We start from the raw sequence: 27,041 nt of genomic DNA, 5'->3' as shown, positions 1-27,041 counted from the left end.
TCAATTTCAGGCCACCTGCTCGATTTCAGTCTGACAGTAGAAATGCAGAGTTAATGTGAAAGTCTATCAAATAATATGAGCGCTTACTGTATAAGACCAAATCCCAACAATGTCCAAGGAACAAATCTGTGCTGTTTGTTACCTGGAATTAGGTGTGGCTGTGATACAATCTAAATCTGTATTTACAGTAGGAAGCGTACAGTGTGCTTGTGCATGTCTTCCTTTATTTCAAGTCATCCCATCCCTTTGGGTTTACGAGACACAGTCTGGCTGATTTGGTTTCATTTCCTATTCAGTGACAGTCTTCTTTACTTTTATCAAAGAGTCTCTGTAGGTTCTCAGTCATCCAAGATGTTGTTGTTGTAGTCTAAGGAGCGTGGGAAGAAAGCGAGGCGAAAGGTGAAACGTCTTCAAGAAACGTAAAGACGTCCAGTCGCTTTCTTTCCAACCTCCTTAGACTTTTATGAAAGAGCTTTTAGAAAAATCGGAGCCAATTCAAAGAATATCACCGTATGCCAGGTAACATATAACAGGTAAATTTAAAAAAAAAAACACTCCAAATAAGGCAGACAGAATTTTTTGCATTTAAATACAAAATTTAGTTTTTATATGATGATTTTGTAAATTAATGAAAACAAAGCTATCCAAAGCTACCTGACGCCCTTGTTAAATCATGATTTAACTGCGACTGCTCAAATTTTTTACAAAGGTAATTTCAGTGGAGAAAACTTGGAACAGTGGTGAAGTTTGTCAGGAGTGTGCCAGCGGACCAAAATTACTCCAAGAGCACATCGTAGACTCATCCGGGAGGTCACGAAAGACCTGAGAGTCTTTCAGAGTTCATGATTCAACAATAACAAAAAGACTGGGCAAAAATGCCATTTATGGGAGAGTTCAAGGAGAAAACCACCGCTGACCAAAAAGATCACAAAGGCTCGTCAGACATTTGCAAAAAAAACCCACAAAAAAAACGCCAAAACATCTTGATCATCCCCCAAATTTATGTGAAAATATTCTGTGGACTGATGAGCAAACTTTCCAGTAACTGGAGTCCAGTTACATCTGGCATAAAACTAACACAGCATTTCATAAGCATCCTAACAGCCAAACATGGTGGTGGTCATGTGATTTGCTGAGGCTGCTTTGCTGCTTCAGGATTATGAACCATGGATTCTGCTTACTACCAGAAAATCCTGAAGGAGACTGTCCACCTATAGGTTTTAAAAGGTTTTTTTTAGTGGCCTGGTCAAAGTTCAGACTCTGATTCAATTACAATGTCTTGGCATGACCTGGAACAGACTCAAAAACTCTCCAGTGTGGCTGAATTAAAACAATTCTGCAAAGAAGAGTGAGTCAAAACTCTCATAAATGTTTGATTTCAATTCTTACTGCTATGGATGGGGCAACCCTGGACAAAGAACCATGCAGACTTGGATAGCTTGTTTCCTCTTAATTAATAAAATCATCGTTTAAAACATGAATTTCGTATCAACTCAGATTATCTTGATCTAATATTAAAAGGTGCTGATGTTCTAAAACATTTCACTGTGACAAATATGTCAAAATATTTTTTCAAGATACTCTGATCGGTGTTAAAGTTTGTATTTTGTTAGTAGTTAATTTGCAAACCATATATAGGCTAAAAAAGGTATAACACTTTATGGATTAAACTGCCCAAAAATGCCTGCATATTTTAAATGAAATTATTTTAAATGAAACAGCCAACATGTGACTAAAGTGCAGACTTTCAGCTTTATCAAAAATGTTACATCAACTATTTAGGAAGTAGAGATATTTGATATTTGGACATATTCCAGTTTGCAGAAGCTCAAAATGGACTGGACGATAGGCTGTTCATTGCCAAAAGAGGCCTCTTCCCTCGCTACACCATGACAAATTATGTAAATACAACAATAGAAGAGTTTTGTCTTGGGGCCACTGTTGCAAAAGCACTGTCTCCTTTCATTCTCAGCCTCACAGAAGCTGTGTTAATAATCCAGCAACGAATTCTAATAATCCAGACCTGATTAAAATCAAGGCATGAATAAGAACTTCCATTTCACAGCGTGACACAGCAGGACTCAGCCTGGTAATAATTAAGTGATTTAGGGAAGAGCAAACAGCGCATCAAAAGTTAACACTTAGCAAATGTGGCAAGCGACCAAGAGTTTCAATTATCTTACGGAAAAATCTCTCAGGGTCACATACGAAAAGTCGTTTTCTCCTCTTCAATTTGAGAAGAACTGTCAGCCGACCAACCTTTAACAGAGTCTAAGCAACTATGCAAGATCTGTCGCTCAGAAACATCCTGGGGCTTAAAAGAGACAAATAACGTCTTTAAACGTTGTCAAAATGTGCTAAAGACGCAGGAGGTACAGCAACAGTAAAGCCTCCAAGACAGAACCTTGTAGTACACCATAATCAAGAGAAGTCGAAGACGACCTGAAGTTAAAAGCAGCCGAAAAGAAAGGAATCGATCAGACAGATACGAGGCAGAAACCGCTTCAAGGCAGAACCTGAGACACAAACTGAGTATCTCAGTCAAGTAAAATGTGGCGGTCAGAGGTCAAGTAACAGCAGAGCATTCTGCTTCAGCACTGTGCATCAAAGCTCATTGGAGACTTTTGTCCAAAACAGTTGTGAGCTGCATAGCCATAACTTTTAAGCCTTTTTCAATATTTAAAAACCTTCGCATAAGGCATTAGTACAACTTGGGCTTTCATGGTCACTTCTAATGTATTCCTTCGATGCACTTTATTTTGTAAAAATTTGGGCTCTTTATTTTTTATTAGAATTCCAATAACTTTCTTAATTTTACTGATCAGTGTAAACCGCTGCGATTATTTTTGCTGTGCACTGGATAATAATAAAACAACTTCTTCAATATGAGGCCCAAAGAGACACTGATGCAACTGAAGGAGGCTTCAGGAGACAAACAAAGAAAGACTTGTTAAGCCAGTTGAATTAAAGATGAAAGTCTGCACTTCAATCACATCTTGATCGTGTGACTTAAAATCGCCAGTGTACAGAAGTAAGATTACAAAAATTGCGAACAGATTGTGGACATAACTGCATTACAAAACGCTCAGCTGGCACTGCACTCTACTCTGCAAGGCAAGGATTAGCTCTTTGAGATTTATAGTCAGAGAGAACATGCAGTCAGGAGGTTGTCAGACGTGATTTTTCCCCCGACACTGTTTGTTTGTTTTTTTTGCTTTTGTTTTTTTTCGGTAGGCCAATTCACGATTTATTATCCTCCTGTCAAAGTAAAACAAGTTTTATTTGTACATCCAGGAAGATTTTCTGACTGTATCCAAAAGCTGGTTATGGGGGCGCAGACTGGCAGTTCTTTAGAAAACCCTCCCTAATTCTCGTGAAAGAATGATGAGACTCCACCTTAAAAAGAAAGTGACTCAGTGTGAAAACAAGGCATTCTTAACATTGCCATTTCAACACATATAGGCATCGACGATGTTTTCCGCGGTAACACATCCTTTAGACAGAGTAGCTTATTTTACCTGTGATGTCTTTAGAAGGGTTTTTTTTTAGTAAGTAAACACTATTGTTTTGGTTTTTGCTCAATAAAATTGGAACATATGAGAGAGATCTTTTTTCATATCCACACAACATGTAAAATGTAACGTACTTATATCATTTCAGCAGTTTGTTTTTTATTATCTTTTCAAATCGACGGGAAGGATGGGTTCTAACCGTCTGATTGACTTTATTTTTGTTACTATTTTTATGCCCAAGTAAGCCCCGAGACAATCATTCTAGTGAAAAGGAAAAGCACTGAGCCAAACGATTCAGACAGTGTCATTTAAAGAACAAGGACATCTGTGTTACCTGATCTTGGCTTAAGTCCAAACACTGTCAGAGTAGTGCTGAAATCAGTGTTGCGCAAACCCTCCTGAGGAGAAAACATTCACATCCAATTCAGAATGGGACGCAGCATTAACACTTACACAATCTTTTAAGATAACATTTTCATACCCACCTCAGAGTCAACGTTGCCACTTGAGTTTTTGCGAGCACTCTGACATTTGTACTGTCAACAAAAGAGATAATTAGATGTTTGTTTTATGCTAATTGTTCATCTCCTGTTCTATTTATGGAAGCAAACCTGGTGTTACATGTTTGTTATTCATTTATCTAAACAGTGACACGCTTATTAAAAGAGTGATCGGCACATGTTTATACATTAAGTGGCTAGTGTGCCTCTAAATCCCACAAAAATAATGGGGCGAGTATCTTGCCCATGGATACTGTGTTATGCAGACTGAAGGCTGGAACAGCCAGGGATCAAACCGCCAACATGGCCATTAGTAGATGACCTGCACTACTATGGCGTTATTTTTGTCCCTCTATTCTAAACGCACGCAAAAATAAAAATAAAAATTGCAAGTGCAAATGTTGCATTTTGGGGAGAAAATTATTTTGAGTGAAGAAAAGTTTAATTTGAGCCAACAAAATCCATTGCTGCATACAAGAAATGTATTTCAGTGTTTGCTATTATCCATATGCACACACAATAACAACCCCTCTCGCTCAGTTGTTGGAATTTGTTCTTGCTCAGATCTCTACTCTGTCTGCTGACAGACACCTGCGGACCTGTTCTCAACATTTCTGCACCCTGCGCGCTCACCTCTTTCTGTACACCCTTATAAGTGTGCCACAAAACCAACCAATCACAAACTTTGATGCAAAAATTCTGATTGGCTGTTAGGGTCTCCAATCAGCTCGCTAGCTACTGCATTCCGGAAACACGGTCCAGAATGTAGCTAAACCCATTTTCGGTTAATATGTTTAATTATTTTATTTTAAAATATATTATTTTTCAAGACCATTATGGTTTTAATTTAGTTTAAACCAAACCACTCCACTGGATTTAGCTACATTCTGGACAGTGTTTCCGGAATGCAGTAGCTAGCGAGCTATTGGTGACCAAAACAGCCATGAGAATTTTTTGCATCCAAGTCTGTGATTGGTTGGTTTTGTGGCACACTTATAAGCAGGGGTGCACATAAATGGTCTGCAGGTGCGCATTCGCTGTCAAAATAAAAGACACGCACCAGATAAGAAGTTGCAACGCGCATTTGCGTACATATAAAAGGCATTGTTTTTGTCCGCTAGAGTGGGATTTTCACGGCACATTCTGCACCACATCTCTGTGCGTTCATCATTTGTTTGAAGCCAGCTCACCTCCTGCAACCACTTTTCCGAGAATACGCGCTTCTTTTGCGGTTTGGACTCCTTCTGACATTTCTTTGGAGGTGGAGGAACACCAAAGTAATTGCTTAAAGGGCTTGCTTCTTCGACAGCTTTAAGAGTTCTAAACAAATGCCTGTCCTCCTCCAGAACATCTTATGTACGCAAACACGCGTTACAACTTCTTATCTGGTGCGTGTCTTTTATTTTGACAGCGAATGCGCACCTGCGGACCACCTTTGTGCGCACCTGCGGACCACCTTTGTGCACCCCTGCTTATAAGGGTGTACAGAAAGAGGCGAGCGCGCAGGGTGCAGAAATGTTGAGAGCAGGTCTGCAGATGTCTGTTAGCACACAGAGTAGAGATCTGAGCAAGAACAAATCCCAACAACTGAGCGAGAGGGGCTTTTATTGTCTGTGCATATGGATAATAGCAAACACTGAAATACATTTCTTGCAGGCAGCAATGGATTTTGTTGGCTCAAATTAAACTTTTCTTCTCTTAAAATAATTTTCACTCAGAATAGAGGCACAAAAATAACGCCATACACTACCCCGTGAACTACTAGTGGACAAACCTGAATCTAACCTTTGACTTCTGTGTTTGCAGTCAGTGCGACTCTAATCATTTTGATTAAGTCAGTCATGCATTATTGCACATTTGGAGATGGCTATCACAGAAAATCAGATAGAGCATACAATTCTGTCTGATAGCACAATGTATTCTACAAGTTAGGGCTGTGCGATATGACCAAAATCTCATATCCCGATATAAGAATTCTATCATCCGATAACGATATAAATCACAAAAATATAACATTTTCTGTAAATTCTGTGAATCTCGGGCAACTCGTCTTGCGGGAAGTGTTTCCAGCTGCGCGTCATGTAGCTGGAGTCCAGTGTTTTAACCGATGCATGAAACTATACATTTTTAGACATAAAAATGTATAGTTTAATGTAAGTTGTAAAGGCCGCCGTTTTCTTTGTGAGTATTTATTACACGGCGTGCTGCGGGGAAAAGCCTGTTCTAACGTTTGAGTCTAAGGTTTATTTTCTACTTTTCTCATCCGTAAATATCTGCTCTTTCACGTGATTCAGTTTATTTTGAAAAGTCTCAACAGGATCTTGAGCTTTATTGTGAAAGGTTTATGTGGAACATAAACAAGCGTTACCGTCGTTGTTGCTAACCACAACGCATAAAAACAGGCGCTTGTCCGTCCGTTGTGTGGTAATATAAAATATAAGAGAAAGAGAGAACTTTAAGAAATTAATATAGCCACTACAGTGACCATCAAAACGATGAAAAAATATTGCCGTAAACAGTTTATTTTGCGACACCACGAAACAAACGATAGCGTAAAATGAAACGATAGACGTTTTTATATCGTCATCCGATATATATCGTTATATCGAACAGCCCTACTGCAAGTAGATGCAATCTAGAAAGTCCCTGGCCCATCTGCTCGCTCAGCATCTGGGAGCGACAGACATTGGGTTTTTTTTCCAGCAGTCTCCAGAAATCCAAGCCAAGATTATGTTTTGGTCTGTTGGTCGTTGTTTATAAATACGTGTGTGAATGCACGCATTTTTTGTTTTGGTCATGTAGGCACTGCATTTTGTTCTTCACGGGGACTGTTTATCACCTGCATTCATCCAAAGCCTAAAGAAACGTGACGGATTTTGTACAAGTGCAAGCACAGAGTACAAGCAGACTACATGCAAGAGAACTTTTGGTGGCAGAAATTTCGTCTCTTGTCTGTAAATTCTACACATCCAAATCCAGAATGTGTTTCAAAGACATTACTGAATATGTAGTGAGAATCTGGGAATTTGCACAACCTTCAAATAATCTTTTCGTAGATACTTGTTCCGCCTGCGGTCTTCATTCTGATTGAGGACAGGTGGGATCTCAGGCCACTTTGGCTCTGAATCAGACTGATCTGTCTTCAGACAGCCATCAAAGGAGCAGGAGGAAGAGGGCTGTAAACACAAGCAGTTAAAATTAATCTAAAGAAAATCTCTATAAAACTCTCCGCATCTTACAGAGAAGAATGGGGGGCACAATCAAGAAAAAAAACACAAGCCTTAAAAAACGGGCGTGAATGAAACACGGTATGTTTGCTTTAAAGAAAGTAAGTTGGTACCTGTCCACTCAGCACTGACGCTCCACTGCTTCCTTCATCTAAAGAGGCACTGATATAACAACACAATAACATCACAAGCTTTTGTTTGACATTCAAATACCATGAAGTTATGTTTTTGGGAATACAAAGAGATTAGGGTCAACAAATATTTGGAGACAGGAAGACAAACTGTGCATGACTCACACCGCCAGTCACGTTTTGGAAAAGTTGATGCGTTCTAGAACAAATCTGGCTGTTTTGTGTTACTCAAAAACAAATCTGTGTGCAAGACTCCTGTATATCTCACAGCTAAGTGTTACTGGAGAACACCACCGAGCTGCCCTGTGATTAACTTGAACAACACTTTGGAAGCTAGTAAATCACGTCTGCTGCAGTTTACTGGCCCCGGACATGTTGAGCATGTTCAGCTTGAAAAATGTGAGAAGCAGCTGCCCATAAAGTGTCACAGCCTGACTTTGAGTACAGTTTAGGTGAAGACCCGTGAGGTGATCTTTGTGTGCAAGTTTCACTAAATCCTAAGCAACACTGTTGATTAGTGATTAGTGCTCCCCATTAGTGAGGAGTAGTGATTCTTGTGGACTCTGCCCAGACTGAGGACTCTATCGCTTAAGCTGCCAGATAAGACAAGAAGTCATAAAGATTTTAATGCAACAACACACAATTTTAAAATAAGCGAAATAATTTAAATTTTAAAGAAATCGGTAGCACAGGAGTAAAGCAGGTAACCCTGGGAGCAATCCAAAAATGGAATAAATAATGAATTTTTAAAAATGCATTTTAAAAAAATTAAAAGTAAGGTCACAATAAGTCTTTGAATGATAATGCCAGAAAAAGGAGGTGTGTTTAGATTGAAAGATTTTAGCGCTTTCAGATTCTCTCAGGGACACCAGCAGAAAATTCCATCAGAAGTCCATAAAAGCTAAAGGTTTCCTCCCCAAATGGCAGATTGGCACACAAGGAACGAGAGGGCACACTGCTTCGCACGCTTGTAAGCATGTGAAACGTACTGGAGTGACACCATGAAGTACTTTAAAAACAAGCAGAGAGGATTTAAGAATCAACACAGAAACTGACAGGTGCAGGGGTGGGTATTAATGTGCTTTTTTAGCAGACGTGAGTTATTTTATCTACAAAAGTTACATCTCTCTAGTTTTCTTTGGAAGCTGAAGACGCACTAGCACAGAACTCACCTCCGAGCGGTCTGAGGTGTGAGTCTCGGTTTGCTGCCGGAGCTTCCAGAGTGACTGAGGAATCTGCAGACGCACACATACAGCAAACAGGCGAACACAAGAACTGTTCAAACAGGCTGAGATTACATTGCACATGCAGTGCATGAAATATTTTTTGACCATGTCACAAAAAAAACTCAAAACATCAGTACACTGAGTCACCAAACACTGAGTCACAGGAAGTGAGTGCAAAGAATCAAAAATAGCTGCACCTTTATTCTCGTAAGACGCCTGTATGTATGAAATGAATTTGAAAAAGCAAACTGTAAACCATGACAACAAAAATCGCTCTACCTGTGTGCCCGGCCAGTCACTCTCCTCCTGTGAATTAGACTTTCGGCTCTGCAAATTAAGGACCGTCGTCTAAGAAGCCACGCAAACAAGCAGTAGGCAAGTCGGGGGAACAGGAGAAGATCAGGAAATGGCAAAAGTGGAGAAGAAAAAGTCAGGTATAGCTGATATGGGTCTGACTTGCAAAGACAAAAGCGGTAAAGTGCAGTAGGTAGAGATGTAGCGTAAATGATTGGGCAGGAATGCTGACGCAGTGGATTTGTTCAATGAGTAAACCAAACTGTCCAGTTCACGGGAAATGTAGACTTCGATGCCTGTCTGTTTGCTCTGTCAAACCACTTACAGGACTATTACTTAAAATTTCTTTACAGCAGGGCATTAGTCACGGCACATTTTTTATGACTACTTTGCAAAACGCTGGCATCAAACTGATGAAGCTTAGGCAGTAATGCTGCTTTGTTTTAAAAGTCACGCTCAACGACTTTGGAAAGTTTTTAAAACATCTGTGTTTCTTTTAAAAGCTCATGATGTAAGCCTACTTTGTAACGCTTTCCTATACAGAAAATTGTTAGAAAGGAATAGATTAATGAGGCCTTTAAGCGGATTTAATAATGCTGTTGGTATTATAGGCTTGCAGGGAGAAATCGCTGTTAGGCTAACTGCAGAAAGATGTTACATGAACAACACGGATTTAAGCAGCTAAGTAAACGCTGATGTACCACACAGCTACTGTTATTTTACGAGAGTAGACATGAGGGCCACACACCTGTTCTGCTGCTCCTGCTGCAGAAGCTGGACAGCAATCTTCCTCAGATCAAGCACTTCCTTCAGCTCATCGTCCTCTTCCTCAGCTAGCTGCTCCTTATCAGAACTGGGAAAGGTGAGGAACAAAATTACTACCAAGTGATTAATTAGAGATATATCTAGGTGTGGGCACACATCCATTTATTTGCTTCTTCTTATCCAATTCAGCTTATCCCAGCTGCCACAGGGCAAAGTTTGCCCCCCCAAGACTGGTCATCAGCGTGTCGCAGGACCAGCACATTTACAGACACGTGTGGAATTCCCAGTTAACCTATTATGTTTGTCTTTGGTTTCAGGCTGAGACATGCAGATGATTAACCTGCTGGCACCACTCAGCATCGAAGTCGCTGATTGATGTGAACTTCAATGCAATTCGGTAGAAAGCCATCATTCACAAGTAATGACAGTCTTTTACATTTTGCAGTGACTCATCAAACTGTGTCATCACCTAACGCGTCATTTCCAAAGAGATCTCCTTGGTAGTACATGCACAAAAAAAAAAAGAAATACAAAATGTCTTTTTGTGTGTGCTAAACCGGCACTTGGCAAAACTCTGCCAAACCAAACACCAGTGTGGCCGCCACTTGCGATAAGAAACAAAGTGAAAGTTTTTTTTCTGTTCTCTCACGCCTCCCTCTCTCTTTCTGCGCATGGTTTCCTCTGGTTCCTGTAAATTGCTGGAGTGGCCCATCTGGTCTGTATTAACCACTCCTTGGCTCCAGTATAAATACCTAGGTCTTCCCACTCACTTCTCATTAGAGCGGGTGAGCAGTGTGGCAGTCACGCTAAGGCTAACCACTCCTGGTGTTTTCATATCTTTTATTGGATATTTCTGATTCCGCTTTTTCTTTCAACCCGCTAGCCTTGCGGCACACTGAGCCCAACATCTTCCCTGTCCACTCTCCATATGCCTAACCTCATCACCGGGTTAGGCATATGGTCTTCTTTGGATCTGATTTGGGTACCAATTAGCACAACCTGTGCCAGCTCACCCTCCAGCGAGCGGTTACGTTACCCTAAAAAGTCCAGGGAATGATGGAAAGTAACAGTATTGCACACACAAAAAAAAACTCACCCTGACTCCTCTTTCCAGCTGTCTTTATCTTTGCTTTGGTGAGACATGTTAAGAACTTTCTCCAGTTCCTGGAACGCACACAGGGACATCACGTCACGTCACAGCAACCAAGCACACAGAGATAGATATTCTCTCCCAACGTGTCTTCAAAAGATTTCCCACATTCTTCTCGGTTTTCTAGACTGATTGATGAATTCATACCTTTATACAAGACACATGACTGCTTTGCTGCCCATTGCACTCTGACAGAGCAGGATCCTCGTCCGGGTTGGGCTCTATAAAGTCATAGAGATCCTGATCTGATAGAGGGAGGAAGCATCCGCGTTCATCACATGAACTGTCACATTTTTAGGCACTTTATTCAACAACCCCGTGTCTCTGTTATTGCTTTCAAAGGGAATATGTGATACTTATTTTCGGTAACCTTTGCAAGAGTCCATTTTGGAGAGGAGTGACAGGGCGTCGGCACGGGCTGTCTCTGAAACTTGAGAGTGCAGGCTGACTGTGTCATCGTCTGAAGGCTGAAGGAGAGGAAAACAGAGGAATGGGAATCCAATCAATTCACCTGAATTATTACTGTTGCTATTTTGGGTATTTCAATGGAACAGGATTAAAAGGAAAAAAAACACACCTGCAACACGTGACTGTAGCATTTGCCAAGTCACGTTTACAGCCTTACTAAGCAACTTTAATGAGCAGATATATTATGTATATATTCACTTCCTCCATTAATGATCTTTTGAGTTGTATTTGTAGTTCTTGGCATGTACCCAGACATCCTTCTGAAAGTATCCTTGTCTCTTATACTGGTTTGGGTCTCGCCGGCTATTCTCCTGTCACAACAGTAAGCTCACACAGTGTTTTGCAATGCTATAGCTTACATGCATAAGGGAGGCTACTCAAGAGGGAAGTCCTTTAAATATGTTATTCAGAGCTGCACATTTCCACCTTCTACTGTCACATCAGTATTTTTCCATTTGGATTTCTGCCGCCTTCACAAAGCTTCACGTGTTGCTGCTGACAACCAACCTCCCTGCACGCTTGCTTCCCATTATCCAACAGTGCCCTGCAGGTCACATCTTGCCAGTTTGTCTAGTCAGATATTTATGTTGTTTTACCTAGTGTGCTAACATTTACTTCTGTCTGTATTTTTTTTAAACAACAGCCCCTTTATCGTGGCAAATGTGCTCTGGCCAAGCTGCTTCTTTTCTGTGCACCTGCATGAGTGCTACTACCAAAGCCTAACGCTCTTTCCACTCCTTAGATTTAGTGTGATTAACAAGTCGACCACCTATATAAACAGCTCATATTATATCAAGAAAATGAAATATGGGTTACACTTTCATAGTTATATATCTCAATATGTGCTCTTTCTTAAGTAGTAAAATGTATTTATTTTCTCACACAAGAGAAAATAAAATTGTATTCTACTTTCTGGGGCGTGGCTCACCTATGAGTGACAACTCCCTAATATAAGTCTGTTTAAGCTTTCAAATCCACCCATCACTGATGAGATCTGGTTTCAGAAAAATATAGCTCAGCTCGAGGCTCCAAAACAGGAAGGCACAAGTCAGTGAGCGATGTCACATGTGTGACACTTGTTTGGACTCTCACCTCTGTTGTAGACAGCCTCTTGTCACCATTGTCACTACCAATTCCAGAGTCAGGACCGTGGTTCTTACTTGGGTAAAAATCTTCCATGCTGAAATTGTGCAAAATGATGTAAATTAGACAGCATTAAATGATTAGATAGCAGAAATGCAATGCATGGTGTTTTTAACAGAATAGAAGTGATAAATAGATGCATTATGATATAATGATATACTTGATGATGGTTGCAAGTAATTTAGTAAATCTGTCAGTACCTATCTGTTAGTGGTTGCGGTAGGCAACGCTTGCCAAGAGAGGGGAGGTCCAGGGTGTCTGGTTTCTTATCCATCCTACAAGCCTGCATGTTCAGGTACTTAAATATGTGCACTTTGCCTTTAAGACAAATCTGAAATAGATAAACACAAAATGTGTTCTTGAAGTCGCTCCAACCACTACAGACAGAACTACAAGGAAATCCACATGGGTGGATGGGTTAGATGTACAAAAACAACCACTATTTTTTTTTAAGAAAATACATAAAGCTCCAATTGTGCTGTACATCTGTTCCCACATATGGGCAAAAGCACCACCATGAAGCAAATCCTCATACCTGTGCCGGCGGAGACTGCATAGGGTTGTTGTCTAGGATGATGTGCTGCAGTTGCCTCAGCTTCCTGTAGGCTGGAGGAATCTCTGTGATCTTATTGCAGGAGAAGTCAAGTCGGATGAGAGGCAGGTCAGCCAACTCTGAAAATACAAATAACAGGAAACTGATGTGCACTGCTTCGACTGCACAATCATCAGAAATTTGTATGTGCTGTTAGGGTAGGTCTTATAAAAATAGTTTAACAACATCATTACAACAGAGTCAAGTTCTTGTTTTTGGGCTCTTATCTTAACCCTGAAGCAACCACAATAATTCAGCAAATAAAAAAAGATCATATCTGATCATATCTGTATCTATAAATATGTTATTATTTATAATAAACAGCAATTTTTTCAATTGCTCTGTTTGTCATAATGTACTCTTTCCATCCATCTATGGCAGATGTTCTAATGTTAAGCTTTTCAAAGGTACTTTAATGTAAAAAGGGGTTAACTTGACTTGTGATTAAAATGCATTTCATCCTTCAAATTAATGGCAATATTTTGCTATGGTTTTTATTTTAAGGGCATGTAGAAATATGGGTAAAAGTATCTCTAACTGCTTTTAAGGGGATTTTTTTAGTTCATTGTGTTGAACACATGTAATTTTTTTAAACAGAATTTTATAAATATTATTAATCTGTTAGACCGGTTTATGTCCGACAATATTTTGACGGACCAGCCTTTAAGATGTCGTGGATATATACAACAAAATAAAACCAGTACCGGTACAGATTTATTCATAACACACGGGAGAAGACCCACGGAAACCAAGTCAACAATAAAAACTTAAAAAATAACGATAAAAAAATGATAAAAACCCTGAAAACCATAAATTTCACACCCGATCTTTAACTCTCCCAGCCTGGTACCAAAAGACCCACGGACTGGTACCGGTCCACGGCCCAGGGGTTGGGGACCGCTGTGTTAGACAACAGCACAGACTGCATGGATTCATGTGCCACACGTAGGAATTGCTTAGTTATTCAGATATATATTACTATAATTTATTAAGTCGTCTTCTGTTATGTTTATCTGTGCCAACAGTAACAAGACAGGCAACACAAAACATAAAAAGCACAGTTGTATCTCTTGGCTGTGAAAGTCTGGCATAGATGCCAAAATGTCTCAGTGATGCGCAATCAATGCGTCTAAAGTGAAAAAAACACACAGAGAGCTTCATGAGTGATGGATTTACCATCAGGCAGCATGTGAAGACTATTCTTCCTGATGTTGAGTTCTCTCAAGGCTTGAAGCTTTCCCACTTGAGCAGGCAGCGCCTGGATCTCGTTTGAGCTCACGTCCTGAAATCCAACCCAGCAGGGGGAGGCAAAGAGTGAGAAACGGAATTATTAGCGTTCACTCTCTCACCTCTCACACACACATACATATAGAAAAATGGGAAATGGGTGCAGCAACTTACTGAGACATGCAAAGAACATAGAAATATAGCATAAAAGGCAAAGGCAGAGTTTGTACAAATCTATTGAGCTTGGTAGTAGGTAGTCTTTCAGGCCTGTCACATTTTCTTTTATCATCACTTTGTCCAGTTTTTAAGAACATACTGCACACCATGCTGAGATATGTCAAGTTTTTGGCGAATAGCTTATTGGGAATCACCTTGTTGGTGTAAAAATACAATTTTATGTCTATCGAACTGTGTTATCTGGCATTTTCTTATAGATTCAACTAAATGAATTGGAACAAATTATTGTGTTTTTGTGACAGGCTGCTAGTTAAAAAGTGCCTAAAGACACAATTTAAAATGGATTCTTTGCTAAGTTTTCTGTTATGTGTAGACAGAACACTGGTCCATCCCTTGTGTATGTGCCTCAAGCTCTGTACTGTATATAAAGGCTGATGTATACAAGCTGCTCACCAGTTCCATTAAGTCTTTGGCCTTGCCAATCTCTTCAGGGATGGACACAAGCTTGTTGTTGCTCACAAGCAAAACCTTCAGGGGAAGGTTGAAAAGGTATTTCGGCAACACTGTCAGAAGATTTCGGCTGCAGAGAAAGACAAAACAATGACCTGCATTTAAAATAGCATACAGAAGCGTGTAACACTGAGACGACAGTGACTGGGAATTGAGTTGTAGCAAAAGAGGAAACATCTCTTTCGCGTGAGCATTTTCACCCTGTAAGTAAGGTGAAAGGGGAACAGGCACTTTTTTGGCATATAACTGAATACCAACATTCACTCCTTTTGTATTCAATTAGAGTCTGAAACAATAATAAAAGTATAGCGTTAGCAATGGCTCACCTGATGTCCAGATAAGTCAGCATCTGCAGATTGATAATAGCTTCTGGGATGCACTTAATGCAGTTGTGGTAGAGGTTGAGTGACTCCAGGGGGGCAAACAGACACACTTCTGGGGGGATTTCTGTGAGACGATTCTTAGACAGATCTGCAAGGAGAAGAAACAGAATACTTGTGTGCATAAGCACACTGGTGACAAACTCATTATAACCCTTTAACATCAGTTATGTGTGCTTTTTGCACAAGAAGCCATTCCCAAAGCCTCAAAACACTGATCAATACATATCTGTGACAGAGCAGTAGGAAACGCAGCTCTTCATCGAACGTTGGTCTAATATTACACCAGAGTCTTGGGCTTTATAGGTTTGAGTGCTGCCGGCGGGGTCATACGTCAGTATTTCCAGCATCGATCTTGCTGGGAGTGGCACGTTAATGGCTTTAGATTTATATGAATGAGTGGAGAGTGTTGGAACTCATCCTACATCTGTCGTTTTTTTTTTGAAAGACAAGTTAACAATAAAATAAAATAACCATAATTTTTTTCTGGGTTGCATTTTGAAGAGAAGAATCAGGTTTGCTGAGGCACAGAATAATTTATGTAGGATCCTTTATAGCAGCGGTCCCCAACCCCCGGGCCTCGGACCGGTACCGGTCCGTGAGTCGTTTGGTACCGGGCCGCGAGAGTTGAGGCTCAGGTGTGAAATGTATAGTTTTCAGGGTTTTTATCGGTTTTCAGCGTTATTTTGTTATCGTTTTTATCGTTTACTCTGTTTTCCTTGGTCTTTTCACGTGTGTTATGAATAAATTTTCTTTTTTTCGGTACCGGTACTAGTTTTATTTTGTTGTATTTATCCGCGACACCTTAAAGGCCGGTCCATGAAAATATTGTCGGGCATAAACCGGTCCGTGGCGCAAAAAAGGTTGGGGATCGCTGCTTTATAGGATTTATCTCTTTTTATTAAAAGAACGGTCAAAAGTGAATGAGTTCTATGATTGCATTTAACTGAAATAAGTCTTTTTATACAAATTCAACATATTTGCACTTGTTGTAAAGACCCTCCTTTTAGCACATCCCAGCACACCCACTCACTTCACCAGATGCACCTTGTTTAGTTCTCTCACCTTTGATTGGGTGTGGTGCTGGTCCTTAATTGCACTCACCTGTCACACATTATATAAGGACTGCATTTACTTTTGGCTCACTCTTTCTTCACTCCCACATGGGGCGGCAGCAGAGGTGAGGTTCTGTTTAGGTTTTGTATTTTATGTATTGTTTAAGGTAATTAGTAACTTAAATCTCTGTTTTCTTTCAGCATTGGCAGTCCATGTGTGTCTTTCCTTCCTTCCTTTTTTTGGTTTATTGATTCGAGAATTATTGATTTGAGAATAAAATGAGAACCCCGTGAATGATTAGATGACTGCTTATTCTTATTCTTATCGGATGAGCCCATGACGCCGATTACTCAACCCTGAGCCTTCCCTTCCTACATAACAGCACTCATGTTATGATATATAATAGAACAATACTAGAGTAAACAACCATACTATCAACTGTTAAGGCTATAATAGCATGGTAGCATATCACAATGGCTAAATTGTTTTTCATGTTTAAGAGCATAGTTCACCTTCACTCATATTAAAACCCACGCCAACAGTTGAATGTAAGGAGTTTTTCATGCATTTCTTAGTTAAGATATCAACAAAGTTACAAGGAATTCTTCTTAGGAGTCACTATTGTCCCTTGCCAAATTCAGTGCCAACCCATCTCAATCCTGTCACGACATGTCACCTACAGTAACTACAGCAGTAAGTGCCAAATTCAAGGTGTGGCTAGAAAGGAAAATGAGTATGAGTCACCTTCTGGTAACCACAAATGGCAATAACAACTGTTGACAGTACAGCTAATGTGACAAGTTCTCCTAAACTTGTCGAGCTGTCTGTTGTGTCGCCTGATAACACTGAAGTTAGCTTCTGAATTGGCAGAAGATGAATGTTTAGCACACAGATTTGATAAGTAGGACACTTTCATGTTTGCCAAACATATCTGTGCAAACAAATGAGATCAATTTTACCATTTTTATGTCGACCGAATCAGGCGAGGCCTTTCGTTCGAGATATTTTGTGTAAACGCAAAGAGAGAGCTAAACGACAAAGCGACAGCAGAAGTAGCAGTTAAACAGAGCGTGTTTAACCACTGAAGGCAGTTTGCTAAAAAAAAATCATAGTCATGCATTAATGAGCTACATGCATGTGCTTTTGTTCTGCAACAGGAACATGAATGTAATCTCTGCTTCCACCCCCCATTTTTATCTGCCTGCTGTAATAAAATATTTTGAATTCATCCCAACAACGTCAAATAAAGGAAGCATACAGATACAGATGCTTAAGCTCATTATGCAGATATCTGTCCTCAGCCAGCATTCAGAATTTCCACATGTATTCCAAATACTTACTTTGGAAAGTTATATTAAATAATGTTTATCCTATATACTGCTGGTGTTCTTTGAGGCTCAGTCTTCAACCTATGTTGCAAGAGGAAAAACAGGAAGGTTCATCCACTGACACATGACGATTAAATTTCACTGCTACCTGCCAACAAAATGTAAATATGCCCTGTGATAGCTTAACTCTTTATTTTCTTTTAAAGGTCTTTAGATCGTGCCCACATTTCCACTTAAATAATCACTGACACTAACCCCGTGCACTTTAACTAGAAACACAAGGTTACTTGTAAGGTTACCTTGCACTGCACTGAATTCCCCGTCAAACACTTATTGATTCAGTGCCTATAAATTATGTGTGTACGTGTCTGCGTGTGTGCTGTTGGTATTCTACTCGTGTTTCACTGACCTAAATCTGTTAACACAGTTACATTATGAGGATGTCTGCTACAAAGTAACATAAATCACTACCTACTAAGATGAATGCCTTTTTAAAGGTTGGGCAAATAGTAGTTTAGATCAGAGGAAATTCACAGTAAGTCAAGTTAATTCTTTGAGAATGTGGACACATTGGCACATCACTTTTCTAAAAGCACCTTACACCGCAACCTGAGTCTTACAACTCTGTTTTTCTACTGTACACATGCTCACACACGGATAATACATCAGGGTTCGGTGTAAGGGTTCAGTGTTGTGGCAAGGACATTTCAACATGAGGAGAGTAGCAGGGGGTTAGTGGACAACCCGCTCTCCCTCCTGAGCCGTGCGTGTCTGTGTCCGTGTGTGTGTGTGTGTGTGTGTGTATGCGTGCACGCGTGAACAATCTTGTCTTGTGAATTATCTCTGGGTGACAAGATAATTAGAGTGAGGAGCTGCTGCTGCAGAGCTCCAGATAAACAGAAGGCTTTCAATTATTCTGTCCCACATAACCAAAGTGCGCTATCCTTTGCTTGGGAAAACCAAACACTGCTGCGCCTCCATCCCCTCATTATGTCAAATTACATATAGGCACCACTATTTATTAAACAACTGAGCTACAGTATAAAGGTTTTAATGAAACTAAATTCACTTACCTGCTATTAAAAGGTTACTGTTTAGTATGAAGGATATCGTATCTAGTATTTAAATATGGGAAGTAAGGCCTTTATTCATTCATCCCCAGTGCAATGAAACACCTTCTCTACTTTTACTGAAGGTTGTTATCAGCTATGAAAAGAAACTGACCCGAATTGTATTGAAATGGCCTGATTTACCTGCATTTTAACATTACATACTATATGTTGAACCTTTCGCCCCATTCGGTCAGATTACAAGACAGTTTGAGGAGAACAAAACCGCCTGTCGTCAAACAAACTGAAGAATCAATAATAAACTAGATATTTGTTCCATGTGCTTTATATCAGATGTCAGTGTCCTCCGTGATCTTAGTCATTATCACTACTTGTCGGACATTTGATTGCAGCGGTTATTGTCTGGAGGTATAATTCTTGTTTTTGTTGTTGGTTAATTAATACCAGGGTAAAGAGAAAGTTGCATTTATGTATTTATGCATTTACTAACATGAAAGCAGATTAGCTTTCTGGTGCTACTAGTGTGATTCCTAATATGGCTTCTCACAATAGCATTTAAACAAAAGTGCCACTAATTGCAGCAAAACTAGTGACTAGTCAAACTAAAACTAGTCAATTAAAATGACCAAACGTCCAGACAGTGTTTATAGGAAACTAAGGTCAGATAATATGGATTTAAAGCTCAAGCAGGTTTCCACAGATAGGCTCTGACTGTGTAGTTGTCTATGGGCTCTGACAGCAGTCAGTAAGCAGAAGTGAGAAGCAGACTATGACACAGTCAGCAGCACAAAGGGAAAAGAAGCCAAAGGGTTAAGGGAAGCAGAAATTGCCACATGGGGAAAGACTAAAGCTGAGGTCACAAGGTATACACGCTTTCCATTAAGACTAAACTCTGCCTCTCCCTCAGGCTTGGACCTTGATGCTGTAACTCAGCTGCATATAGTCAATTCCCCCATCTCCCTCCACACCCTAATCTGGTCCCACAACTGGGTATTTTGTGTTAGTAGTTGAATCATCTGGGTGATGGGGGAGCTGGGGGGTAGGTGGAGACAGGCTTTATATGCCTGTCTATCTTTTCCCACTTTTCCCTCCTCCAACCTAGGCCACGCACCATCTGCAGCGCACAGTGGGTCTTTAATCCACCAGCTTGCTGCCTCAAGCTCCCACAGAACAAGGCCCGCCAGGCAGAGAAGCACTCCACCAAGGCTCCACGGCACCATCAGGCCATATCATCAATCTATTCATTTGTGTTCGTAGTGCAGATGCTGCTTGGATATGTCCTTCCATGACGCAGCAAAATGAATACTAATAGATGTCTTGCTTTCTTCTGGAGCAAACAGTGAGTCTCTGATCAGCAAGAGACTGATTTTGAAGAGAGGATAAAAATAGCTTTAAGTTGCTATTTAAAAATTCAGCTTGTTATCACTAAGTTATTTGTCTCTGAGCTGCAGGAAAATGAGTCCATCATACTCTATTTACTGTATTCTGTCAATAATGCCGCAGGATTCAGTTTAATGAAAACATGGAAGGTGCAAGTCAAGGAGATGATTAATTGGGGTTAATTAATTTTCACCCTGCAGCAGATGTGCCACAGCCACTGTGGCTGTCAGGATTTGGGTGTGGTCCGGTGCTGCGGGTTGGACCGTGCAGATTGTTCTTTGTGAGATTTGGCCTTAGAGATCGGGTAGTCTCTTGATCAGCTGCGTTTGTTCAGCTACTGTGCAGGGGTTGTCTGTGAGAGCTTGTAATCACTGTCAGGCACTAACGTGGTCCAATTGATCCATGAACCGCATCCTTTGATCTCTGCCCAATCCAGATGCTTCAGGATTGGGCATAGACATGCTTCAGCAGCACCCGGTGTTCCAACATTAATATAGATATAGATACTATAGATGTGCAGAAACGGCTTCTTTCCCTGGACCATTTGATCTGTAAACAAACACTATCCCCCTACACCGCATCCCTGACCACCCACCCACCAATCTGAGCCATGGTCTTAGTAACCCTGATCACTCAGGCCACTCACAAGGACTCTACTCAGACCAGGTCCTTTGCAACCTGATCTGTAATGTGTGCCTTTCCCTTGTTTTGTATATATATCTCCTGTTTGTTAATTATTCCCGCTGTCTTACTATTTTTATTTACAGTAAAGGGCTATTCTATTCTATTCTATGATCATAGGCTTTTCAGACATATAATAGTATTTGATTTTTGTTCAAACTATTTATTATACATTTAGCGCCTAAGATATTAACCCCAACATTAATTTTTCACTGAGTCTATTACACCAGAAATTAATTGAATGAAATTAAATCACATGTCAAGCATTTGATTCATGTTCCTATTTTTAAATGAAGAAGCAGACACTCTGGTTGTGTCACACTACACAAATTTGGACACTACAAATGTCTGATTGGAAAATTCAGACATGCCACATTGTTCCTGTTAAATTCTAACACATCCTACTTTGAGACGACACTAAAATAGTCACACTTTGTTATATGACACACACACATTTCTAATTTGCTGTGGTTATACCTTCGTTTGTTGAGCTTTTTGTCACGCACATACGCCACGCAGATTCCCCAGGCGTAGATAAAGCCTAGCCGCGAACTAAAAGAAAAATTCTTTGAACATGTCCTTGGTGCCTTTTTAAAATGTGAATGTTACTTCTGTTGAACGTGTTTGTAACTCCAGTGCTTTTTAAGCTGTTGCTTCACAGAAAAGAGACCACCGTTTCATTGTCTGATCATTTTACATTCAAGTCTAAATGTTTAACAGTGGCATCATTAATATACAGGCCTGCGTCTATAACCCAGTCTAGGCGTGGGTGAGTAAAGGCCTTTATCTGTGATATTTTTTCAAAGACTACCTTCAACTAAAGGACACTAACAATTTTCTCAAAAAGGGATTTAAAAGAAAATTTCATGTTGTGTCTCATATATAAGAGACAATTATGGCACGACTCTGTTGCCCGAAGCGCTTGCTGTTCTGCACAGGCTTTCAGGAGAGACAGAGGATGTTTGATTTAACAGAGCACAGAGAATGAGTAGCACTTTTAAAGCCTTTGGGGGGAGTCAGCCTGCTTGAACTTTAATGAGCTGTGGCGCTTTCAGTATTTACACTGGTTGATTATTAAGGCAGAGAATGTTTGCTTGATACTTGTGTCCTTGTGGAGGCCGTCCTTGAAGAGTTTAACTTATAAGGAATGCAGCAGCACCTTGTGAGATTTACTGTGCACACAAAGTCCCACAAAATCGAATAAAGAATGACCAAGTTGCATTTTGGCCCCCTGTTTCAAGGACTTCTGGTATCTTAGTGGGCTTTTTGGTTTGTTCTTTGCTGCCAAATTATGCGGACTCTCTTTTTGTGACAAAAACTGCATTACACGCTTTTTTTCCCACTTACCTCTTCATTTTGGCCATGAAATATTAGATCAAACTATTTGTGGATGACGGAGTAATTAGCCAGACAGTGAAGTGTTTATAGTGTGATGACAGATTAGGTGCGATCTTCAATTGTGGCACAGCCATTAAAAATGGAAGATAAAACCACACACTAAATCTAATGCATGTATTGTGGATTATACCATAAATGAGTCATCACGGTCTCCAAGAAATCCCTTTCCTGAGAAGTCACAGAAACAGCTGATGTAAACTTGGCTGAATATCTGACAATAACTCACACCTTTGAAGGTACGGTGAAGGCACCTCGCGGCGGTGGGGTAACGGCAGGTAGAGGCATGCTGGGGTTATGAACCTGAACATCTGCCCAGATAGATGCACTAACCCGCATGCACTTCTACACAAGTTCGGGGCAGCATTCTTAGCGCTTTCCCTGTGGGAAAACAACCCGACTGGAGACAAACTAGCAGCAGCACACTGCAAACGGACACCCTCGTGTGATGTCCGCTCCCTTTTTGGTTGCTGCTTAGCCGTCAGATGAATCCGTTCGCTTTCTAAGAGCAGCAATGCGATGTTATCGAAATAGCACTTCTTTATACTTATCACGAGACATATCAAGAGCCACTTCTTCTTTTTTTAAACGCCTTTCAGTTTTCAGGTGTAACAAATAATGTAGCTTAACAAGCTGGGTCTTAGTTTACAGAGCTGGTACTGTTCAGTGAGGACTGAAAGCTGCAGCAAAGACTTATAAGAAAAGATGCATTAAAGTTCACTTTAAATTGCATCTGATTTTGACTGAGCCAGCAAAAATGACACCGTTTCTATTTGCAGCAGAGATTGCAATTGATGTAAAGGGTAGCGCCGTGAGGTGTTGATCTCTCTTCGCACATCTGAAAGTGACACTTCCCTTCAGGCACACCTTTAATTTGTCAGAGTGAAATGAAGGCGTGAGATACAAGCGCAAGGCGTGCAGCATTTACAGCACCTGAATTGCACTGGCACAGAAATATAAACCTTCCCACCTCTTCGAGTTCTCATCGCTGTTATAATGAGCACTCCAGATAATAGAAGCTGTTTCTAAATTTAAAACGCAAATAAATAAATAAATAAAACTCTCGACAGATGTTTTGACTGAAGTTCAATGGAGCAAAGCTGACTGCTAGAAGAGCAGATCATTACAAAGACGGCCTAACAGTCTGTAAATAGTTCACCCCAAACTTCCTGTTTTGTGGTTTGTCACGAAACATGACTGGCAATCTGTGTAAAACAAAAAGGCCCTGAGCTCCTCTGGGTTATTAATGGTGTGTATTGTTATAAGTCCTGCTTATTCTGGAGAATTAGCACATATGACTATCAAATGAGCAAATTTCCATAGATCTGGGTGGACAAACCCACTCACAAATCTATTACTAATGACTAAGAACAGCAGAGCACCATGTAAGAAAATAGTTGGATTATAGCTTAGTACTGGAAGACATGTCTGCTTGTTCAGCAAACCTTTCGCCTCCTACCAAGCCCACAAATGATTTTCAGTGGCTGGAGCCCTGTGCATATCGTGCTTTTTGCTTTATTTTTGATTCAGTAATTAAACAAGTCACTTTCAGGTGTGTTCAAAGACGACTGTCTAGATGTGAAGAGGTTCTGAAATCTTGGAGTAGAAGATTTTAACACCCTGGGGGTACGGGTAAGGGTAGGAGCTGCACATGATGACAGATTAACACCAGATGGTCTATGGACACATCAGAGGAGGAGACTATCATTTCTAAGATTTGGCATCTTCCAGATGCCCATGTTAATGCTTGGGAATGATAAATAGCAAGCCAGTCTTACCAAAATTACCAAATGTGTGCAAAAAGATGAATATATGTATGTCTACCCTAATTAAACGCACACCCACTGAAGTCAGGCCATTCCCAATAAAACTTATGTATGTATGACCTCACACTGATAACACAGACTGCTGAAAAACGTGACACTAATACTGACCCACTAACTACGGTTAAGGGTGACCCAGAAAAAGATCGCCCAATAAAGACATGGGTTAAAACAGGAATCAGCCTACATGTGAAACCAAAAGTAAACCCGTGTCTTCCTCCTGTCTGGTACATTACGAGCTACACTATATGGGCATAAACAGCCAAGCAACCAAAGGGGCGTGAGGCTGCCAGCAAGTACCCTGCATCTTTTGTCTGATTGTGCCGAATATGAAAAAAGCCGCGCGCGTGTGTGTGTGTGGCACATGCTCATCACAGATGATATTCATTGAGCAAGAATCACACTCTTCGTTGCCGCAGGCTTCATTCGTGTAGTGCTCCAGCTGCCCCGTGCCGAATCAGCTGCAGCTTGGTGTGCAAACCACTGCACAGCGCCTACTTGGGTGCGCCTGCCGTCTCATTCATGTGTCTCGGGGGGCGGGGGGGCTGAAAGCTAGTGGCGTCGACCAACACAACAGCGCACTAAACTACAGATATACGAGCCCCGGTGGACAGTAATTACAAGCAGGATGTAGCAAATGTGCATTTACAGAAGTCCGCGGAGTACACGGTATACTCCTATAAATAATGTCACCTACACGTTATTGCGCCTTTATCCACAAAATCGAGATAAAATCCATGCACAATGCGGGCATGCTGCATTCATCCACGAGTACGTGTTTTCTGTTTTTTTTTTGTTGTTGTTGGTTTACGTTTTGTTTCCTGTAGTCCTCACGCGTGCACACCAACCCACCTGCTTGTGTTGTATCGGTGAGATCGTAGCTCATCCCCGGGTACTCCCTCAGCTTCCTGCCGCTCAGGTTCAGTATCCCCGAGCACACGGCATCCTCCAGAGCCCGGTCCAGGCTTCGGGCCGTGTGGTGCTGCTGCTGGAACGGTGTGATGCCCGGGCTCCAGTGAGGTCCGGTGGGATAGTGATGGCTTTGTAGAGCGGTGACAGCTCCCACGCCTCCCTGACTGGACGCCATTTTTTAAAATAAAAAAAAAAGAAAAGAAAAAGAAAAAGAAAAAAAGAAATTACTCTTACAATAATAACAGCGCACAGCGGCAGTTTCTCCGCCCATGCGCATACACGGTACATTCCCAGCACGGACGCTAGGGGATGGGCTTCTGAGGTATTGGTGCTGCTGCTGCTGCTACTACTGCTGCTGCTGGTGATGATGATGATGATGAGGGGGGTATGGTGGCCATTTTGGGCTTTTAACCCTTTTTTCTCTCCATCTGGTAATAAACACCTTTTAACAGGAGACCCAGAATGACACAGGGGGCACAAGCATAGCACATTAATTGGTGCACTGTTGATAGTTATTTAAAAAATGTTTAGCGTATAAAGGTTTATTATAACATTGAAATAAAACTTATATATAATCTAACATGTTTCTATAGTACAGCTCTCATCACATTCACTGGATATCACTAATCATCTACTGCTTTACTGCTCCTGGTTGTCTGAACATTGAGTCAAATAATTATCCTCTTCAGTCATTGTGAAAACTTCTCCACCATCATACCAGGGTCCTAATGGGGCAGTCCACTATCCCAGTAATGTCATAGAATGGTGCTAAAGTAAACTGAAGGTTATCCAAAACAACCCTCATGTGCCCTCTCTGAGCTCTGCTAATTACATCTATCTATCTATCTATCTATCTATCTATCTATCTATCTATCTATTTATTTATAGCAAAATGTCTCTTACCCTACGTTGTTATGCACTCTTTGCAGTTTGAGCATGGCAAATTTTACCATAAGTTTGTTCTCTTAAACTTTGGATCTTGAAACCATATATTATCGATATATTTATATATGTATTTATCATAGCAACAAGATATCATAGGTTGAATGTAGTTCTTTTAATCTGCCCTGTTCTAATGAGGCTAGTAGTCTCTCTAAAACCTAATTAGCTATTGCAGACATAATACTTTTAAAATGACCAAAACAAGCAGAAGTGGTGTTAGCTAATGACAACAGGAAAATAGAAAGATGTGCAATTTTAATAAAAGTTTCCACTTTTTGTATGTTGACATGCAGCTCATGATGGCAGCGGATTATGACCTGAAACTTTTTTTTTTATCTAAGGTAGAGATAGGAAGTAGATGACAGCAGGTGTGTGTGGACACTTACTATACTGCTTCATTTTCCATTTAATATCACATAAGGTTTCAGTTAAACTGTGTATTGTGATGTTCATAAATCAAAACTATTCTCTATACATGTACCATGTGTGTAAAACTAGTGGCTTTACAGCTGCAGCCTTTTTTCCAAATACAATATTTTTGAGGTGTTTCAGTCAAGTTTTTAAAGTACTTTTGAATTTTTAAAAAAAAAAAATTTAAATTATTTCTTCAAACCGCTGACTTTGGGGACTCTGTTATACTTGTGCTTTTAGATCTCACAGTAGCTTTTGACACATTAGATCACAACATTTAACATCATGTTGGCAGAGGTCCTGCCTTTACTGGTTCAAGTCATACCTACCTGACAGATATTTTTCTGTCTCACTTGGTAAGTTTTGTTCATCTCCCTCCCATGTGGTGTACCTCAAGGATCCATCCTTGGACCCCTTTCTTTTATTTATTTGATGCGCTCTCATTTAACAAACACAATGTCTCATTTCATTTTTATGTAGATGACTGTCAGATTCACGAACCAGTTTTTACCGACCTTGGGGTAAAAATATGCATAAATCTTAAAATTGACAAAATAAATACAGTTTTCATCTTAGGCAATTCTCTAAACTTGTGTCTTTTATCACTTTTGTGAGTTAGAGAGTTTTACATTATTTGTGACCACTCACCTTGATTACCGTAATGCACTTTTTGTTGGTATTGATCAGACCTCATTATTGCGCCTACTAATTATCCAAAAACCCAGCTTGTCTGCTGACAGG

General features: G+C 40.4%; 1 protein-coding gene across 3 annotated transcripts in view; it reads right to left on the bottom strand.

The window, feature by feature from the left end:
• Positions 1-25,227, bottom strand: part of lrch2 (leucine-rich repeats and calponin homology (CH) domain containing 2) — a 35,492-nt gene extending 10,265 nt beyond the window's left edge. Inside the window, exons 1-17 of one of the 3 annotated variants that reach the window (XM_087847239.1) lie at positions 24,888-25,227; positions 15,249-15,393; positions 14,866-14,992; positions 14,185-14,290; positions 12,952-13,088; positions 12,617-12,747; positions 12,366-12,453; positions 11,176-11,272; positions 10,953-11,050; positions 10,752-10,819; positions 9,639-9,743; positions 8,876-8,944; positions 8,543-8,605; positions 7,353-7,401; positions 7,048-7,188; positions 3,998-4,048; positions 3,847-3,910 (exon numbers count right to left, since the gene is read on the bottom strand). In XM_087847239.1, coding sequence (XP_087703365.1) covers positions 3,847-3,910; positions 3,998-4,048; positions 7,048-7,188; positions 7,353-7,401; positions 8,543-8,605; positions 8,876-8,944; positions 9,639-9,743; positions 10,752-10,819; positions 10,953-11,050; positions 11,176-11,272; positions 12,366-12,453; positions 12,617-12,747; positions 12,952-13,088; positions 14,185-14,290; positions 14,866-14,992; positions 15,249-15,393; positions 24,888-25,122 — 1,774 coding nt within the window. In that variant the 5' untranslated portion in view covers positions 25,123-25,227. The remainder of the gene's footprint in view (positions 1-3,846; positions 3,911-3,997; positions 4,049-7,047; positions 7,189-7,352; positions 7,402-8,542; positions 8,606-8,875; positions 8,945-9,638; positions 9,744-10,751; positions 10,820-10,952; positions 11,051-11,175; positions 11,273-12,365; positions 12,454-12,616; positions 12,748-12,951; positions 13,089-14,184; positions 14,291-14,865; positions 14,993-15,248; positions 15,394-24,887) is intronic. The other 2 variants (XM_087847240.1, XM_087847241.1) reach the window with 2 other exon arrangements.
• Between the last annotated feature and the right edge of the window lie 1,814 nt (positions 25,228-27,041).

This window comes from Neolamprologus brichardi, chromosome 10 (assembly GCF_056152115.1).
Source record: "Neolamprologus brichardi isolate AB-2024 chromosome 10, ASM5615211v1, whole genome shotgun sequence".
Classification (NCBI taxonomy): domain Eukaryota; kingdom Metazoa; phylum Chordata; class Actinopteri; order Cichliformes; family Cichlidae; genus Neolamprologus; species Neolamprologus brichardi.
The sequence above is the reverse complement of the archived record's forward strand: the minus strand, read 5'-3'. Positions and strand labels throughout refer to the sequence as shown.